The sequence below is a fragment of the Colossoma macropomum genome, unplaced genomic scaffold (assembly GCF_904425465.1).
Source record: "Colossoma macropomum unplaced genomic scaffold, Colossoma_macropomum, whole genome shotgun sequence".
In the NCBI taxonomy this organism is placed as follows: Eukaryota; Metazoa; Chordata; class Actinopteri; order Characiformes; family Serrasalmidae; genus Colossoma; species Colossoma macropomum.
In genome coordinates, this window is record NW_023494793.1 from 24,602,045 (window position 1) to 24,622,591 (window position 20,547).

Consider the following 20,547-nt stretch of genomic DNA (forward strand, 5'->3'; position numbering starts at 1 on the left):
ACTTTAGCGACTGAATTATGCAGGAATTTTGAAAAATTGGGGGAATTCTCATGAAAACTCAATAATGTACTGTTTGTTTACCTCTATTGGATTCCCTTCATCATCAAGTACACTCATCACAACCTCTACGTTTTTAGGTGTCTTTTTCTTGCCACGGTCAAACTCTCCCTGTAGCAGTGTCACGTAGATGTCATTTCTCACATTTCCTGTGTGGAGACAAACACTGGCTGCACATGTGTAACACCAGGCCTGCACAAAACAATCATTTCACAAATCCCAAGAAACTTAATTACATTAATCTTGCTTTTGTGGGTACATAATATTCATGTACCAGCAGCTCAGCAGTGGACAGGAGAGTCCTTCAGAGAGTCATCAGCACAGCGCAAAAATATAATCGGCTGCTCGCTGCCCTCCTTGGAGGAGGTCATCAGATACCGCTGCCTCAGCAAGGCAGCTAACATATTGAAAGACCCATCCTCAACCTACTCAGCCTGGTCGTCATCTGTACGACCTGTTACCCTCAGGCAGATGTCACAGGTCCATCACATCATGGAAAAACAGACCTAAAAACAGCTTCTACCCCAGTTCAATAAAAGAATTGAACCCTGCCCAACGCTGACATTACCACCCAGGCACTAACAACACAGGAATAGAGTGTCTACCCGCACCCATCCGAAACATATTCAAGGGATATTAAAAGATATTTATATTGATTTGCACTTTATATTTATTATTAAACTGCACTATTTGTAAATAGAAACACTGCCATTCACATATGTGCAGTACCCTCACGTGCAATACCATAGCTGCTACATTCTTTTATACTCCACCCCATCTCCTACTTCTCTATAAACTGCAGTGTTGTACAGAGGGACGTCATCAAGCAGTCTCATTAGAATATTAAGTCACACTCAAACAGTTCTCAGACAACTCTAATTAGCAGTGTTTAAGCTTTTACAATTTTTCCATTTTTTATTCAAACTTCGCAGGATGCTAAAAGCTGCACTACATAAGATTTTTTGTTAAAAAGTACCACTAGTGAGTCAGAAAAGAAAAAAAAACATGCTGAGATATGTCTGTGTGCTGCTTCAAGTAACACACACAAGTTCAAAGTCCAGCTCAATGTTTGGGCTTGAAATCAAAGCTGTACATAAAATGCATGTAAATTGCAAGTGTTGTAGCAAAACATTTTTTTAGCACTGAGAACATAAAATAATAATTTATTTAATGTTCATGTTGTAAAAAGTACAGGGATTCCATCCTGAATACTTCAGATTTCCTCAAGGGGAATATAAGCACTCACCTTTTATGCAAAAAAGTTCAACTAAAAGAACCCGTCATGAGGGTTTTTTCGGTGCTGACCAGTCAGCTCAAAGGTAAGGTGTGCCTTTACAGGTGTAACTGAGGAAGGACTAGTGTCTGCAGCCCTTCACAGATCTAACTCATAACATAAACCACCAAGCATTTTTAGTTTAGCTTGATTTTGCTAACAGCAAGTTTTTTGTCTTTATATCTCAAAATGATAGCTTGCTAGCATAGCTGGGGTCTTATCAGTGCAGTGCCTGACGTTTTTCCTTGTTTCGTTATGTTATGTATAATTAGCAAGAAAGACATTTGGTTATTTAGCAAGCCAAGAAAGAAAAACACCATTGTGCACCTCACTTTTTTCAGCCTTCAATAAATGTGGTATCCTCCCTTGGGCAGTGGGGAAATATTGTTGAATACTGCACACGCCACATGCTTAAAATAGCTTTTGAATAAATGAACAGGAATAACTGACTACAGCTTCCATGAGCATTTTGACTTGACAAAATATTTGAATGAAGATGCACACATGCACATACACAACACACACAATGGTCTATTGCATGCATTATTTTCTCAAAGCACAGTTGACAATACCATTGCACTGTAAAGCCCTGCAAATGCAAAACCAACATTCTACTGATGAAGACACGATGACAATAAAAGAATTCACCTACATCCTCTGAAGGCACATCGTTCACATCAATTGTTTTGGCAGAGTTCTCTTTAAACACTCTTTCAACATGCTCACAATGATCTGACTTATGTTAAGGGGCCAACCTCATTAAATGCTTTTGTTGCACGTTGCATACAATTACACACCAGAGAGTGCTCCAAATCCACAAAACTTACATAGTACAGCTTTAACGGAACACTGAACTTCAGTGTCACAAACATTTATAATATTTTACACGGTGTTCTCAAAAGCTACGTGATGATTTAAGTTTGTTGTGTTTGCCGTCACAGTAGCCAGCACTGTTCAGTGCTCAGCACATTTTACAATAGTTAATGATAACAGTTGTTTAGCTGTTCATGTGGGTGTGCCTTGTAAGTACTTTGATAACATAGCAGATAACCTCCCTGTCCCACACAAGAGATTCTTGTTCGAATTAGAGGTCTGCATGGGACTGTTTTTTTTAGCCCCACTCCCGCAAGATTTCATCCTGCTGACGTAGAAAAACCGAAACCATTTTTCCCTACTCCCGCACGCAACCAAAATGTTTTGGCCCGCTCCTGCCCGCACAGTTCTGTCAAGGCGAACTGACATCCAATATGTGACAGTCTATTCACAGATACATTATCCTCTGCTTAAATAACATAGCAGTCATGGTCATCAGGCTCACTATGTTCACATGCAAAGATTTTTGCCAATCCGATTGAATACATTCCGATTACAGATTAAGACTGAGGTGTTTATATGCACACTCTATTAAACAATCTGATGGAAAGTCTTCGTTTACATGTGCACAAGTAATCTGATCCAAAATGACGCGCATGCGTGGAGTACCACTTAGAGTAAACGTTACCATGACAGCGAACATCACGTGAGTCCAGTCAGCGTGAGAGGAGTTTTCAGTTGGCGCGCTTGTGTTCTTAATTACTTTAAAAATATGTCAGACTCAAAAATGTACCTCACATGTACTTATTAAAGAAGGCCGAGAGGAAGACATTGTGTTCTGAGACACATAAGCTGGACGCCCGTCCCACCGCCGTCTTTTAAAGCTCAAAGCATAAACTTCATCTCCTCTGCAGACCAGTTTCTGCTCCCGCCATGTTGAGCGTTATAAACCTTTGCCAGAGCCGATTTATGAGTTGTCTGCTTTTGCTATGACGCGAACGCACATGCGAACGTACTTACACGTTCCGATTGGAAATGCAATCAGATACAGGCGTTTACATGGCTATTGTTATTCTATGTAACAGATTATTTACAGGATTACCCACCTCTTTCAATCGGATAGAAACTGTATTCTGAATGGCCTCAATCGTCTATTCCAATTGAAGTGTATACATGGACGTATTCTATTCCGACTGAGCTATTAGTCGGATTATTAACGGATTATTGGGCTGCATGTAAACGTGAAGTAACTTCACCATACGCCATTTGTTTCTGATAAACACAAAGCAGTTAAACCACAACGGTTATTTTTTGTGTTTTCCTGGGCTCAGCAGCTGTGGCTGTTGGACTGATGCGCGTTGTTCACGTGATCGGTTGCATCACAACTCTTTAGAATGACTTCATTAATTTTAACTGTTTTACTATTATCATGTTATATTGTTTACATATATTATTTGGTGATCTTTTTAGTTTATTTAGGCTATTCATTAATTTGCGGAATATGTCATCATGCATCCCCGGGCCTGCTTCCACCTACAGTGAGCTGGTTTCCTGCCCGCTCCTGCGTGCAACATTGAAAATTAGTCCCGCAGCCCAAGATACTGTGGTGGGTATATATATATATATATATATATATATATATATATATATATATAGGGAGATTAACTCGAAAAAGGCCCCGAATATTCTGTTGTAACTCCCGTTAGGATGAAGCAACCTGAACCAAATAAATACGCTACATAACTTGACGTATGTGTAATCAATTGCATTACATGCGATGCTGGAAGTGATCTCCAATTTCTGCCAGACACATTTCAATGCAGCGCTCCATGTTCCTGAACGTTCCTTGCCTGAACAACGGCGCCTACCTCATTGCTCCGACGCAGGGGCATCCCGGCTTTTTCGAAGCTCCATATACTGAGGAGCACATTGCACACTGTTTCGTTCACATTGCTTCATCCTAGCGAGAGTTATTACAGAAAATTCAGGGCCTCTTTCTTTCTCTTTTTTGAATCTCCCTGTATATATATATATATATATATATATATATATATATATATATATCATAACAACCTTTAATTAAAATAAATTTAGTTAAGGAAAATCCACACATGTATACACACACACACACATACATTTTAGACAACTACTCAATACAGAAATCTCTCCAGATCCTCTATGGTCCTAGGTCCTATCTTTTGGACTGTCCTATTCAGCTCATTTCATTTCATTCATTTGGGAGGAAAAACAGCCCAAAACCTCAAAAAATTAGGTTCTTTTTTGCATAACGATCCTTCTTTTAATGTCAAATCCATCTTGAGTGTTTGTTGTCAAAAAAAACATAGAACCTGGTTCCAGTCATATGATTCATTGCACATTGTGTATCACCCACAAGAGCTATACTGGACACACGAGAAGAATGACGTGGACACAAATGACATTACACTAGTTCATTAAAAGTTGGATGTTTAGGTGTCTGAAAAATAGTGAGTTACTCACAGATAAGCAACCATGTTGTTTCAAGCACTTAAAAATGAGCCTACCAACCTGGGAGGATGATTTCAGGGAAGCCCATTTTCCTCACTATGGCTGTTGCGCGATCCACAAAGTGAGGATAGTCCTTCTGAACCTGGGACAGATCTCCCGGGAGGAGCTTTAGGGTCACAAATAGACCTGAAAGTCCAGACAAAAAAAGAAGCATATATATGGTACTATATGGTACTACAGCCTTAAAACAGAGTAATCTTGTTTTTCCATTTTTCATTTGGTGACTATCCTCAGTCTTTCTTAGACACACTATTTGTGCTTATGTTGTGAACCGTTAGATCTCTTCAAATTACACACCTGTCGGGAGTCACAAAAATAGATGCAGCTACTAAAACATCTGCCCACTGTCTTTACCCTGTCCTTTGTGGTTGACCTCTCGTGTAGCAATGACTTTGTTAAAAACAGCTGTAAGAGGCTCATTTTCTCCAATAACACGAGAAGGGATGAGAGGGGACATGATCAACTGCCTTTGGCGGACGTACGTTTCCATGGCAATCCTGAAGTAAAGGAAAGGCAAGGACAATGGCTTTGATAGAATTAGCAATACCAGGGAAATGGACTAATTTAGAGCAAACACTTTATAACCTAAGGAGTGAACATGCATAAAGCAAAGAACAATTCTCTGAGTTCAGAAAGGTTTAGTCTCAATCTTAAATGACAATATGTTAACAAATGTGGTTGAAGGTAGTGCAGACACTCACTGCTGAAAGGGGATGAAATGCTGCTTCTCTTCATCATCTACTTTCCCATGAGAAATGTCTGTGATATCCATCACTGTGGGCATAATACTCACATAAGAGCCAATTAACCACATTTGAGGTATAAATAATATTTTATAACAAAAGCCCTAAAAAAACATTTACTAATAATTATGGATGTTAGCAAAATGCTTAAGCTATTTTGCTGACACAGGACTGATGAATACCACAAGCAACATAATGACACATACAGAAACAGGAAAAACAGTATTACAGAATCATCTGTTAAAAATGCCTAGTAGTCCATGACTAGCCCTGTGTATCAAGAAACTGATGCTGCTGACAATGATGTATTGAAATATTCCTCTATTTTTTTTCGTTAGAAGAAAGCAAAAAATGCTGCATCAAGCCAGGCTCAAGCTAAACCTTCAGTTAAAATGATTCAAAGACAGAAAATACAAGGCACTTTACATAAGTGTGCAACCTGTTTACTACTAAAACCACAAACACAAAACTAACAGTAAGTTTCCACAAAAGCTTTGCTCAAAGTAGACCGAAAGTGACCTGGCAATGATGGAAGACCTGAAGCCTCAAAAAGGTTCTCTAAACTGTGCTATGGTCCATTAGCCTTTCAAGCATAGGAGGTGGGGCTGTTTATTTTTCTTAAAAAGACACAGCACTTATCACCACAGAAAAAAAAATAATTTCACTTCAACAAGCACTCCTGAATTCAAATTAACAAACATGTCCACTATATGCTTTAGAACCTTCCATGGGCTGGCAATTTAAAGTTGCATTAGTAATTACAATTCGTGCCAATTTGGTCACCAAACAGACACAACTAATATGCAAAAAACCAATGCATGACCAATATGCAAAAAACATGTCCTAAAGGTAAACTAATATTTTGTAATGTTTAGCTTGGTATGTAACATCCACATGACTTGAACATGTCCTTTGTGGTTGACTTCTCAGGTAGAATGAAAACAGTTGGAACTTAAAGAGCATTTTGTACATTTAGATCATTGTGCAGTTAGAAAAGTGAATGTATGACCTGCTACTCCAAAAGGCCTCCGCAGACCACCAGTGTGCTTCTTGCCTTCTTTTAGCTCCATGCAGCCAACTCGGATGATCTGACACACCAGGAACAGATGGGGCCTGATCAGATCGCTGCTGCTAAGGTCCTTCACAAAAGGAGATAACAGAGGAACAACTCAACTCATGACACAGAATAACACAAAATAACCTAAATTAACCTAAAACTGTGCACAATATTCATAAGACACTTTGTCTGACTCTATTCATATGCATAAACTTTTTTTCTCTTATAGTTATGTGCAAATGAAACTATACCATCTGAACCTATGACGCAAAGTCTGTCATGTACCACAATTTTTCTATATAGAGGGTACATGAGATTAGAAGAATATGCATTACCGTAAAAAGTGCTGGCAGGTTGTTGAGTTTTTCAATCTCTTTAGGCATGCCTTTACTGTCCCACCGTACCAGGAAATTTTCACTGAGAAAGTCAAGCAGAAAAAGACCATAAAACCTACAATGTTCTTGTATTTTTAAATCAAGTTTGAAGCATGACCGCACATTGCATATGCTATTTAGTCCACTCAGAAGCCTGGAATTTGCCCCTTCTAGAACCTTTCTCAGAACAGAGTATCCTTTTATGTAACAAGGGCAAATATCACAAGTAACTGTGACATTACAAGGCTATTTCACACAAAACAGCTATGCAGACAACAACAGAAAGAACAGAAGAAGCAATGATAACAAAGGACACAAGACACAATGAACCAGTTCACACAAAAAATACAATAAACACAAACAGCCCCCAACCACACACCATAAAAGAAAAAACTTCTTTTCATGCATTAGCATACAAGTCAATTATCACTCAAGGCAATTTCTCTCAATATCTAGTATTATCATCAGCACTGTGCAAACATAGCAACAATATTTATGGATATGTGGTGCAGAGATGGTGCACAACATATATAGGCTTAAATATTTTTTTTATGAAGAGAAAATTAATAAATCAGCCAAGAATTCCTTAACTGCAGCCGTTAGTTGAGGCAGTACTCTAAGAATTCCCCATTCTAAAAGTTATTCCTGTAAAAGCACAGAATTTTTGCTCAGAATGGTTCTGACCTGATGAACTCAGACTGGTCTGGGTCATAGAGGGACACAAGCAGCTCTGCATCTTCACCAATGTTGCAGACAAAGTTCTTGAGGTTCATAAGGAGGCTATAGGTGTGTGCTGTACTAAAGAGAGACTGTCGACGCATGGCAAGGTTCTGGAGACGTGTCTGGAGAGGACCAGAGAAGGCACAATTGTGTTCAGCACTTTTGTTCATAGAGATTGCTCAAGTAAAGTTTCATTTAGAAATGCAAATCTGATTTTTATTCACATTTCTGAAATACCTTACCTTAAGGTCTAAACAGCAAGTAAATTGTATTTAAGTAAGATTTAAGAGTTAAAACATACTAGTGTTGTAGAGAAGAAACTCAATCCTGACTTAAGCTTTACTGGGTGATGGGCGATATGGCAAAAACATTAAAGCAAGATAATTTCAATTCAAGATTTAGTAAGTTGCAATAGACATAATAGAACCTGTAATGCCACATGTAAAAATACTATAATAATAATAATGATAATAATAATAATTAAACCGATGAATGAAACAGTCTACAGTGTATTGTCACATAATTTATCACAATAAAAATAAAATTTTGTAATATTGCCCACCCCAAAAGCTTTACTAAAATGCTGTTTGTGACTCTTGTAAACCTTTAAACATGCATAATCACACTTTAAACATCTTGAAAATAATCATGTGTAAACAAAGGTCTACTGAGTCATGGCTAGTATTATAGGTGTTCACAAAAATATCTTGATGTACTACAGGTCTGCTGTGAAATTGTTTACATTTGTCTCCATCAAGTGGATATAGTGTATATTATGTATATACATTTCATATTCTGGAATAACATCTTTCTCTTTTCTATCACATCAGTCTAAAACAGAATGTTTTTGGATGCTCTGCACTGCAAAAGAACTCAATAAGCTGGCATAAGGTCTAAGATTTTCTTTCTGTAAAGCTTGAAAAATAACAACAGAAAAAAATCTAGAATAAAAATAACTAAAAAAAACCTTCTCTTCCTGTATCCGCTCATCAATACTGCGGGAAGCAGACTCATGGGCTCTGAATAAACTGACTGTACTGGTGCATTCTGGCTCTAATGTGTTCCCAGCCTCATCACGAACCACCAAGTCCAGCCCCAGGATCCTGTACAACAGCAGAACAGCAGAAACATATTTAATACTAGTTAAGCATTAAAAAACTACAATAGCAAAAAGTAACAATATTGAAGCATGTGAATTTTAAGAAAAATTAGCCTTATTCTAAAAGTGTATACATCATTCAGCCTTTGTTTTATACTTCTTTTCTATGTGAACAGAGGTGAAACAATGCAAAGAAGTACAAAAATACTAGACAGTGTGTAACTTTTTGTGTGGTGTTACTTTTCATATGTAGTCCTCTTGGTTTGGGGGGTGAATAGTAATATAATTTGCTCCATTGTCTCTTGGCCAGTTGTGTGTGGATGCATTGTTAGTATATGCGCAAGATGAATAACAAAAGGCCTACAGCTGATCCTACTGTCATTATTGCCAATATCTCTTAACACAACTAAAAGAGTGTGAGCACCAATAAAGAAGGCCTCCATGAGGCTGATCATAAATAATAAATCTTTCAGAGAAACTACCATTCAAAGGTTTGGAATCATCAAACAAACATTTTGATTCATTGATTTAATCATATAAAACTAATTTTGTTGCCGATAAAATTCTAATATCATGCTACTACTCTACAACTTCATAGGTTTCAAATAATTTGTAAGAAGAAATTTTAGATGTGTCCAAAATAAAGCTGATACATGAATGATAATAAAGAAAGCTGTATATAAGACTGAGATTCAAGTCAGAATAAAATTAATATCCAGAATACTTTATATTTGAGAACTGGCAATCTTAAGGCGGGTAATCACATTATCATTCACATATCTAATTTGTTTTTCCTAAAATCTTGAAACACTGAATAAAACATCTAAAAATACTTTCTGGTGCCTATTTCAATCTACACTCTGTAAGGTATTAATGAACAAAATAGCAATTACTGAAACAACAAATGAATTCTGAATGGTAATGTAGTTAAAATATTAGGTTTGACAAAAACTATGATCTGGTATTTTGTTAAGAAGTAAGAATGCAAAAGTACAATAGCAAATATCTGGCAGGCCAACTTATCTGATGACCAAAGGATATACTTAGTGGGTTGACTCCTACTGTTGAACAAACCAAAAACACTACAGGATGTAAACACAGATACATTAAGGATGCTTTCATACCTACCTTGTTTGGTCCGAACCAAAAAAAGAGGTGTGAGAGGTGTCTAGGACCATGGCCCAGACCAAAGGTCCACAATTTGGTCCGACCAAAAGAGGTGGTCTCAGTCCAGATCAAACTAAACCAGATTTGGTTCATCTGCAGTGTGAAAACACTTTTTTGGATGGTTCAGTCTTTTGCACCAATTACAGAAAGTTGAGGCAAGTTATCATCACCCGTTAAACAATAGAAGAAGAAAAAGAACCGGGAGAGAAGTAAAATGAGCAGGGGTAGCACATGGGCAGAGGAGGAGATGAAATATTAAAGTGTATATTTAAAATCATTTCATTGGGTCCAAAAGTATTTTGCTTAAAAGAAAAAAAAAATAAAAAATGCATAAAAATATCGAATTCTATTCCTATTTTCTGAGTGGTGAGAGAGACGATATTAATTTTTCTCCATTGAAACGGAAAAGGCTACCTGCTGAATTGGAAATACGCCAGCGTCAGATGCGTGGTGTGTCATGCAAAGTTCTTTAGTATGCTCGATAAATTGCAATGTGAACCCAAAACTACATGGATCAAATTTATCAAATTTTATGTAACAAAAATATGAACCTCGGTTCGAACCTTGACCCGGACTTTCGGGTGTGAAAACGCCCTAAAAGAAGTGAAAATGTTTACATAATAGATTTGGTATCACCAGGGGAGATACAGGGTCTATGGTTGCAGACTGAGTCATCAAATGCAAAGGATTTACAACCAAATACTAAAGGTATAAAAATGGATATTCCTGCATGGTTCATCTAATTTGAACGTAAACACTTTTGAATTAAAGCTAACATTCAGCAATTTATGTACTGCATACTACATTGTTTATCTCATGTCAAGAACTGCTGAAATGGGCTCCCGAGTGGCGCAACTGTCTAAGCATTGGCCCTATCATCAGGAGATCGCGAGTTCGATCCCTGGTGATGCTACAGCCACCAGTAGCCAGGAGTCCAAGAGAGCACAATTGGCCTCGCTCTCTCTGGGTAGGTAGGATGGCCCCTCCTTCTCCCCCCATCACTTAACGTGATGCTATTCAACGCAAGCCTCGCCCTCCTAGCATTGATAGTATCGTGTGATCGGGGGAGTCCTAACTAGCGGGTGGAATTGGAGACGACTAAATTGGGGAGAAAATTGGGTTAAAATAAAAAAATGTAAAAAACCAGCTGAAACATAACAATGATTGTAAATCTGAAAGTCATGACAGGCTGGAAACACCACTGTGAAGTCTTTGGAGGGGTGCTCAAAGACTTTTGGAGAAGTGACATAATACCTGTTTCCATAATCAATTTTTGCTGTGACTTTTTTCTTGAGCTCTACGAGGTCATCCTTGGGAAGTGTTCCTGACACAATCTGTGAGCGATATTCAATCAGACTGTAGGCCATCTGCTGAACACTCCGGAACAGTGTGGTCTTATTGTTCTGTTGTAGAAACAAGTGTGAAAATGATAGCACATTTTACAAAACATTGCCAATGGTGTTTGTCTTTGTTGATTGTTATACCAAACATAGGTCAAGAATTCATGGTTAAAATCAGTGTTAAAACTGAGGAAAATGTTACGGAAAACAAGTTACAACAAAATGAAGACATATCCACATTACCACATAAAGACTGTGCCATAATTGTGCCCATTCTCTTAGGGTAGCACCCAGTTCCTGTACCAGGGGCAAATCCGTAGGTATTACTGTCTCCTTTTTTCTATATAGAGAAAGAAATGGATATGGTTCAGATATGGTATAAATGATATAGACATAATGTTAAATGTAAAGACAAACTGGATTTTTAAAACAGGTTAGCAATGACTAGCAGAAATAATTTCTCTCAGTGAACCTTATTTAGCTGAAGAACAAGTCAGTGTGAAACAAGAAACAGTTAAGCAGCACCAAATGCACTGTTGTCCAAAAGGAAACTTTATGTCATTATGTCTTACCCTGTCCCTTCAACTTTAGCTTCTTTCAAGTGGATATAGGTGGCTGGGAAAATGCCCTTTGACATGAAACAGAACACATAAGCACTAAACACCTACACTTCACCATTGTTATTAATCGCTTATCTAATATTTATTGATCTTATGTTTATCACAAAAATATAATTAAACACAACACCTTTTGTGATTTCTGCCGTAGAGTGTATCCTCGGTACCACCCTGACAAAATGTGAGAAAGAGAAAGACAGACAGAGATTGGGGGGGGTGGGTGGGGGGTGTTATTAGAAAACGACTCTAAAAAGATGTCATTACTCTGTTGCACTAAAGGACGTTCACTGTAAATAGTTCACAGAGATTTATTTCACTACTATGATTAATTTTATGGCTGTTGCTATTGATTATATTAGTAACTGAGAAATCTGTGGATTATTTTGATGATTGAGTAATCTTTTATTTGTTTTTGTATTTATTTAACAATAAAAACTGTGTAAATCAGGTTGCGTTTCATACTCCGAGAGAGCAGTATCTGTAGGTATCAGTAAATTCAAGTGAATGCCTTATAAGTCACGTTAATGCCACTGTCAATTCTGAGAAATGTATATTGCTGCTTTAAGCCAGTTCATTTCATATATATATATATATATATATATATATATATATATATATATATATATATATATATATATATATATATACATATATACACACACACACACACACACACACAGATATAGATCTATACATACACACATTTATTTATATATATATATATATATGTATATATATATATATATATGGCCAAAAATGTTATCACGATAAACAAAATTTCATATCGTTCGATATCGATACATATCGCGATAAATGTCAAATCATTATTTCTTTCAAGTTTGAAGGCTGATTTTTGCTCCTGGCTGGTTAATTGCTGTTTTAAACTATCCGTTATGGTCGGAACATGACAAACACTCGGCAAACAGTGGGATATTTCACAAATCTGTCATGGGACAGTGGGAGGAAGTGTCTGGCCAGCTGTTTTTATCAGCTGGAAAAGCACAGCCGCAGTTTTTGTAATATTCATAATTTAAGAAAGAAAACAGATGCTCGGCTATCCCATTACAAATGCTAAACAACTGTTTAGTTTCTCAACAATGTCAGTTTAGTACGAACAGCGAACATTAGCTGACTCGGTACATGGATCACACCGCCTTACTGCAGGCACTCCTGCCACATCCATGTCAGAGCACATCACAGTATTCAAATACCAGCTAGCGACGACTGGGTTTCTCTATTCTAACACCAGACAAACGGAGTCGTCCTTTTAAGTATGTTTAAACTGAAAGCGGTGCTTCTGTGTCTTGTTTGATGTACAGTATCATCCATTCGCCGTGTTGTGTGAGTGACGGAGCGCTGCTTCAAGTTAACCATCTGCTAAAAAACAGCTAGCCTGGAAAGACAGCGCTCTCCTGCTTTCCAATGCCTCACATCTTCCTCAGTTTATTTTCGTTAAATCAGGGCTGTAACTTGCATGAACCCACTTCTTCCTTTCACTTTCGTTGCTTGGAAATGCACTAATACTAAAATATGACTTTTTGAGCGCTGTAACAGCGCTTTAGTTGAGAGGAGCAGATGTGATTTAACGCTGCTAAAGCTTGTTAGAATGTTAGTAAAGAGGTGAGTTCACTGTAGGACAGTACAGTTACACCACTGATCTCGTCACTCACACTTGGTCACAGGAAAACAGATTGCCGGTCGCTCCACTCAAACATGGAATTTATAACTCCGCGTTTCAGACGTTACTAAAGACTCACTCGTCGCCCCTCCCTCTCTAATCATGTCGAAAAACTCGGAAGTGCGCCCTCTCCTGGCGACAGCAGAGTGGTGTTGCTTTCTTTGCAGTAGAAAACGCCACCAGGGTTTTCGCTAGAAGGTGGAAGTGTGAGAATGGAGTATTATATCGAAACTTTATCGAACCTTTCTTATCGCTCTATCGAGGAAAAGTTATATCGCGATAATTATCGTTATTATTATCGTTACATACATACACACATATACACACACACACACACACACACACTGTGGTGGACAGTAACGAAGTAAATGTAATTCTTCCATGTATCTGTACTGAAGTATTTCCATTTTTGGTGACTTTTTACCTTCACTCCACTACATTTCAAAGTCAAATATCTTACTTTTTACACCACTACATTATGCAAAATCTGTCGTTCCTTTAGGCTTATGTGTTATGTTAACATTTTTCAAACTCAAAACGAAAGAAGCGTGAAGCAAGCACACCAATCGGGGTACAGCGCACACTTTGTTTTGAGCTTGTTTTGACCTGTTGGACATACCTACCTAGTGCAAGCATACGGTTCCACGATGGCGTTTTAGGGCCACTGTTGATAAAAATAAAAATAGTAGACTTCGAGAACAAAGTCGCAATATTTAGAGAAAAAAATCATACTATTTTGAGAAAGAAGTCGTAATATTTAGAGAAATAATTTGTAAAATTTTGAGAATAAAGTCGTAATATTTGGAGGATAAAGCGGGCTAACTGGGGGGCTGCCATAATGCGTTGGGGTCTCTGGGTTGCTGTACTGGCGCCAGAGTTCCACACACTCTTGTCTCTTTGTGGATCGATCATTTTGATTATCATTCTCATTGTCTGTGAAACTTCATGCCCTCTTTGGATGGTATGGAGATTTGGCCACAATATTGCGACCTTTCCTGGTATTAATGCCACTTTAATGTCGTAATTTTACGACTTTTTTTCTCTAAATATTACAACTATATTCTCAGAGTCTACTATTTTTATTTTTATTAACAGTGGCCCTAAAACGCCGTTGTATGTTTCAACGTCAGTGCAGCAGCGTAAAATTTTGGGAGTGCCTATGCCAACATAAATGATGGAACTAACCTAACTTTGTGTAAATAGACCACAATATAGAAATATGTACACATATGCACTTGTCACTGGCATGCTTCTTTTATCTGAATTTATACAAACACTTTTTCATGTTATAGTAAATTTGTTTTTGTTAGTTTATGTTTATGAACTTACAGATGCAATATAGTAAAGGAAAACACAGTTGTGAACCTGTGTTTAAAGCAAGTTTTTATTAAACTTAAACTTGTAACTAAGTTGCAAATAAATCTTAAACTGAAACTTTGCTTGCTTGCAAAAAGTTATTTCATAGCCACTTGGTTCTACCTAATGGAAATTGTTTGCCTTTAGTGTTTTGTGTTTATGATTATTTTAATAGATATCAGTGACAGACTAATTAATGCTATTCTATTAAAAGATTGGTTTGCCAAGAGTGACACTAGAGTATTTTCACCAATAATGAGTTAATAAGGCAAGGGTCTTCTTACAAAAATGTAAATCCAAAAAATTAAAGTCATAATTAATCTTTTAGTACTTTTAATTTTGATACTTAAGTACATTTGAAGGAGAATACTTTTGTACTTTTACTCAAGTGGAGGTCTTAAGGGAGGACTTCTGCTTTTACTGGAGTAATATTTTACCTTGGGTATCTCTACTTTAACTCAAGTACATGATTTGTGTACTTCATCCACCACTGTGTGTGAGATATATATATATATATATATATATATATATATATATATATATATATATATATATATATATATATGTATGTTTGTGTGTGTGTGTATGTATGTATTTATATAGGGCAGGATGAATTCAAGCATGGTACTGTATGGATGCCACCGTACCACTGAAAAGTGGAAAGGTTTAGGAACCACGGCAACTCAGACCACAAAGTGGCAGACCATGTAAAGTTACAGAGCAGGGTTGCCTGGTCCTGAGGCTCAGAAGCTGTTACTAACTCTATATTAATGCCTATGAATTTAGAACCGGATGTCATAAAAGCTGTGTAATGTGTAGGTGACTTTTGGCCATTATATATGTATATAAATATGTATATAATGGATGTACAGGTTTTGGAGTTACTATTGCTGGCTTTACTGGAAACATTAGCTGTATTACCTTATCAAACTAAAGTCAGGTTACTACTCTAGGGACTTGTGTGAAAATTTTTTGGCGGAAAAAAGAGAAATAACGCCTGAAACTAAGACGTCTGAGTTCAAAGGCCTGGCAACCAAAAGTGAGTACCGAAATTGTTGATAATGAACGAATACAATGGAGAATGGAGGAAAACACTGCTTAGTATTGTGCATTCCAGTTCTTACTTCACGCTGGGTGGAGCACAAGCATAGAAAAACAAGGTTTGGAAAACCGCAATTACAGGCATCCTTCATGGCGTGGGTTAACTTCGTAAACAGGTAGCAGCACTGACTGCCACAGTCTCAACATCACTGTGAAACCTTTTCAACTCCTTGTCCATACCCCAAAAAAGACAAGTGCACATTATCATTTCTCCGTAAGAGAATATTAACAGTAAGAGAACATGATGTCAGGTGCAGGAACACCCTTGCAATTTTCAGCATTTGCCTGTTTCCCTGCTCCATCACACATGATTCAACTCATCAGCCAGCTACTCAGAAATACAGTGAATTACTGTATTACTACTGTAAAAGGAAAAAAGGACAACTACTACTCTTAAATAAGACATCTGACTTTATGGATAACAGATTACCTTTCCTTTAACAATATTATAATAATATATCAATATGACCACATGCATTCAAATTTACCCATTGGGATAAATGAAAAAAAAAAAATCAATCAAGCAAGTAAGAAATCAAATTATATGCTCAGCTGAGGTTTTAGCACAACCAGTAAAGAATAATGACTTTAAAGAACTCTAAAAATCATTGCTACAAGTCACCATTTCCAAGTGAGATTAAATGTTTATCAGTATATGAGCCCAAAATAACACTTGAATGAGCAATCGTAGCAGTAAAAAATAAAAAAGAAAAAACACCATCTAATAACATGAACAATGCAGACTTTAAACCTTATGGTCACATTCAACTTATATGAAAGCTCCATGTTGTAAATCTACAGTTGAAATCCAGGATATTACTCAGTACTTTAGACTGCGGTATCACATTTAACATGGATGCAAACAGATCCATCAGGACATGTTCAAGCTTGACACTCACCTTCAAACATCTCAAGTATGTGCACAGAGTCCCCCACCTGTAGGCACAGCTCCTTCTCCCCCTTTGCATCATAGTTATAGATAGCTAGATGGAAAAACCCAGAAAGACACAGTGAGCAAGCAGTACAATAAAAAAAAGTTTTTTTGCAACCATTAATTTGTTATTGACTAAACATGGGAATATGAGAGCAAAGCAAAGAGAACGTGCCTACACCTACATTCCACATTCTTATCTGGGTGCAACATGTGCTGAACTCAGTGAAATGCTTACAATAAATGGATAAGTGATGTGACAACATGACACTGTTATCACAACAAATTACAATATGATAACTTTTCTAAACATATAGTGACTGTTAGTATGTAAAGAACACAGATCAACTGCATGTTTCATGAAAAAGATATTCTTCATTTTAGTGGAGCACAGTATGTGAAACATAGAATGAAAATCATTGTAAATGTAATACATAGTGTATTGTAAACATGTGTTCAAATATGGCGATATTATGTTTAGTCATAACACCCACTCCTACTTTCAATTTGATTCATTCCAGTTTCTATCACCAGTTCATATCTATGTTACTACTAGAGGCTATAGGCAAGAGGTGTTATCTAACTCAAGAACAAACTAAGTGCTTTGTTTACTGTTCCCTTCATTTTACTGAAGAGTATGTTCTATTTCGGCACTTAGTGGTTAAAGAGATTAACCTTTCTTCTCATTCTCACTCTAAAGTAGAATCATAGAATGCTGATCTCTCCACAATGTAAAATATAAAATATGTGAGCACACTTGCATAGAAACACAACACACACACACACACACAAAACCTAAACAGAAAAAAAGCACACAAAAACACACCAAAAAATAACAGACCCCAGATAAGTGTACATTAGAATATCTTCTATACCGTACGAAAGACATTTAATATAAACATAAAACAAACATAATACAACATTACAATTGAGTGAACTACATTAACTCCACATCTCCTTTACCTAAACCAGAAATAATTGAGGCTTTGTCCAGGCATGCTCCACTCTGATCCCTACTCCTGGCAGGAAGCTTTCACTCATTAGGCTGTTGCACTCCTCCTTAATACCAATGAACTTCACGCCTCTGGTCACACACACATATATGTTATAGGTAATAAAAAAACTGAAAATACACAGACCAAATCACAAACATTTTTTCTTTGTCACTTTATTAGCCATCATTTAAAGGGTTTGAGTTGCCTTATAAACCTGGCCATATTGACCAGGTTCAGCTTAATCATTTACACAGAAGGTGGACAAAATGGCTACCTTTCCGGTATCCACACCCATGCAAATCTAGGTCTTCAAGAGGAGTGGCAAAAGAAGGAGAAACAGATTCAGACACCTCAGGCTATGCTGTGCAAAGCTCCTTCTAAAACACCCAACCATTAAGGAGAAAAAAAACCTCCTCATCTTCTGACTGACAGTTTGCTCATTCAGAGATGAAGCAGCCTATATAAGCTGCAAAATGCTGTCATGCTTCTGTCAATCACTTACTCCAGAAATATCATCAGAAGCAAACTGTTAGAAGCAAACCGAGAGAGAAATGACTACGGTCTGTCCACCCAGACTGTGAAGTAAAGTGTCTATGTCTAGACTACAACCTTCACAAACTAGACAAAAGTGTGTGATTCTGTGTGTGCCAAATGGGCCATGGTGGCAGAAGGATCCATCTGTTAACTACAAAAGCACTGGCAGGTAAGGTACACAAGTGTAGCTCCCCTTCCAGAATCTTGACAGACTGAGCAAATCCAGAATGCTCTCACGCAGAGCCTTCTCTGTCAGCCTTCTGGGTGTTAATAAGGTAGTGTGTAATATGAAACCTGGGGTCCATGATGATACATTTGGCCTGCAGTCTTTATTACAGGCTTGACTGCCTGTTTTCTTACTGCATGCAAGCATTACAAACCAAACACCTATTCTTCTTCAATATTAACAAAAAGCTCCAGACAGCTTCCAAAAACAGATAACTGTACTTAAAAATCTGGAGCTAGTTCAACATAATTTGTCAAACACTGACATGCCACCTAGACTACTTTGTAACAACAGACAATGAGCAACTTTCATAGGTATAACAAAGTTTTGTTCTGTGTTTTGCTAGATTGTGCACACGACATATTTGAGGCACTACATGTTAAAACTGACACTCAAATGTGAAAACTTTTCCCAACATTACCTCATCAACAACAAAAGACCTTCAAATAGTATTAACACTTGGCGTCAGAAATAGCTAAGGCTGAATAATGTTTGATACTTAAATAAACAGATTACAATGCCTTTAAGGACGTTCCAGCAAAGAACATACACGCGAGAGATTAAACTGGCCATTTGAACGATTGAACGATTATTGAATGCTTAAACTGACCATCTGAATGATCATTGAAGCTGCATTTTTGTCAGATGGAGTTTAATGTATTGTAAATGTTAATGTTTATGATATACAAGACACAACCTGATTATACTGCCCAGAGTTGTTCTTGCAGTGTAGCAAGCAAGTTTAATTAGACCTACAGGCCAATGGGTGTTTAATATTACTCTTCAAACGAGATCAGTTAAAGATTTGATTAATAACTCTTGGTGTTTAAACTGTACAACACAGGCTGGCCATTTTATTTGCATACCGCCACACGTTAGCATGCCACTGCTTTTTAGGCTTTTTATATAACGGTGATTTACACAAGTGCAGGACAAATCAAAAGTAATAGTCAGTGTAGTCTCTGTGTCACATAATTTAAGCCTATGTAGACCTGGATCCATAATTGACAACAGCGGACAAACGGTTTCTATCTTCAGCTAAACCCTATAGAATTTTAAAATCCTTTCAGCGGTTGTATCGATCAAAAGCAATAATGGTCTAAAATGCTGACCGGTGACCAATGGAAAGCTTCTGTCAGCCAAGACTTTGTTTTATAATCATCTGTCCTTTCACTGCTACAAATTTCGCCGTATTTTTATTTGTGTTGCCGCCAACTAATTCAACAAGGTGTCACAACGGGGTGAAAACACGAGAGAAGTGACTTAATATGTAGTTAGACTTTCTTGCTTAACTGTTGAGCAGGTCCCGTGCGAATTGGCGAGGGGTGTGTAAAACACAAACATACCTCAACACAACAACAGAATAACAGTTTTACCAAGACTTACCAACTCCATATTTCTCCTTTTTGGTTGGAATCCAGCGAGACATTGCGGAGAACTTTGTGGAACAAAATAAATAAATATATACACCAGGAGCAGATAGCACGGTTTTCCCTGTCTGGACATCACAGTTCCGGTGTTATACGAAGAACTGTTTGCTGGGAAAAGTGTGTAAGCGTGCAGGCGCAGGCCTAGTCTACGTCCTTCATGCTAACAGGCTACATTCGTAATCAAACTGTTTTCATAGTTTTACTTTTACTAGGATCAAATCATGGGCTGGTTGCTAAAACATATTCTAAGGTATTACAGAAAAGGTAAACCTTGAAAGACAGTCAAAAGGTGTCATGTAAAACATTTGATCTCTTTCCAATATGAAGCAGTTATTTATTAATTTATTGATTGACTGATTGTCCACGCCCAGAAAGATGCAAAAATGAGTTCATGCATTACCCATCTCAGCCTTTTGCCACTTATTTATGGTGGAAGTATATTTAAACAAAACAACTGTCCCAGTGCACAGCTGCAATTTGTTTGCCTTT

At 37.3% G+C, this 20,547-nt stretch overlaps 1 protein-coding gene across 2 annotated transcripts in view; it reads right to left on the reverse strand.

Annotated features, from left to right (window-relative positions):
- The window catches only part of dock5 (dedicator of cytokinesis 5), a 78,376-nt gene extending 58,207 nt beyond the window's left edge, over window positions 1-20,169 (reverse strand). For both annotated transcript variants that reach the window (XR_005007649.1, XM_036578909.1), the window contains exons 1-14: window positions 20,015-20,169; window positions 16,842-16,925; window positions 11,938-11,978; window positions 11,763-11,818; window positions 11,434-11,530; window positions 11,105-11,253; window positions 8,552-8,687; window positions 7,549-7,706; window positions 6,826-6,907; window positions 6,443-6,572; window positions 5,392-5,464; window positions 5,045-5,187; window positions 4,691-4,816; window positions 82-206 (exon numbers count right to left, since the gene is read on the reverse strand). Coding sequence is in view for 1 of the 2 variants with exons in the window: in XM_036578909.1 (XP_036434802.1) it covers window positions 82-206; window positions 4,691-4,816; window positions 5,045-5,187; window positions 5,392-5,464; window positions 6,443-6,572; window positions 6,826-6,907; window positions 7,549-7,706; window positions 8,552-8,687; window positions 11,105-11,253; window positions 11,434-11,530; window positions 11,763-11,818; window positions 11,938-11,978; window positions 16,842-16,925; window positions 20,015-20,057 (1,443 nt within the window). In the remaining variant the exon portion in view is untranslated. The remainder of the gene's footprint in view (window positions 1-81; window positions 207-4,690; window positions 4,817-5,044; window positions 5,188-5,391; window positions 5,465-6,442; window positions 6,573-6,825; window positions 6,908-7,548; window positions 7,707-8,551; window positions 8,688-11,104; window positions 11,254-11,433; window positions 11,531-11,762; window positions 11,819-11,937; window positions 11,979-16,841; window positions 16,926-20,014) is intronic.
- Between the last annotated feature and the right edge of the window lie 378 nt (window positions 20,170-20,547).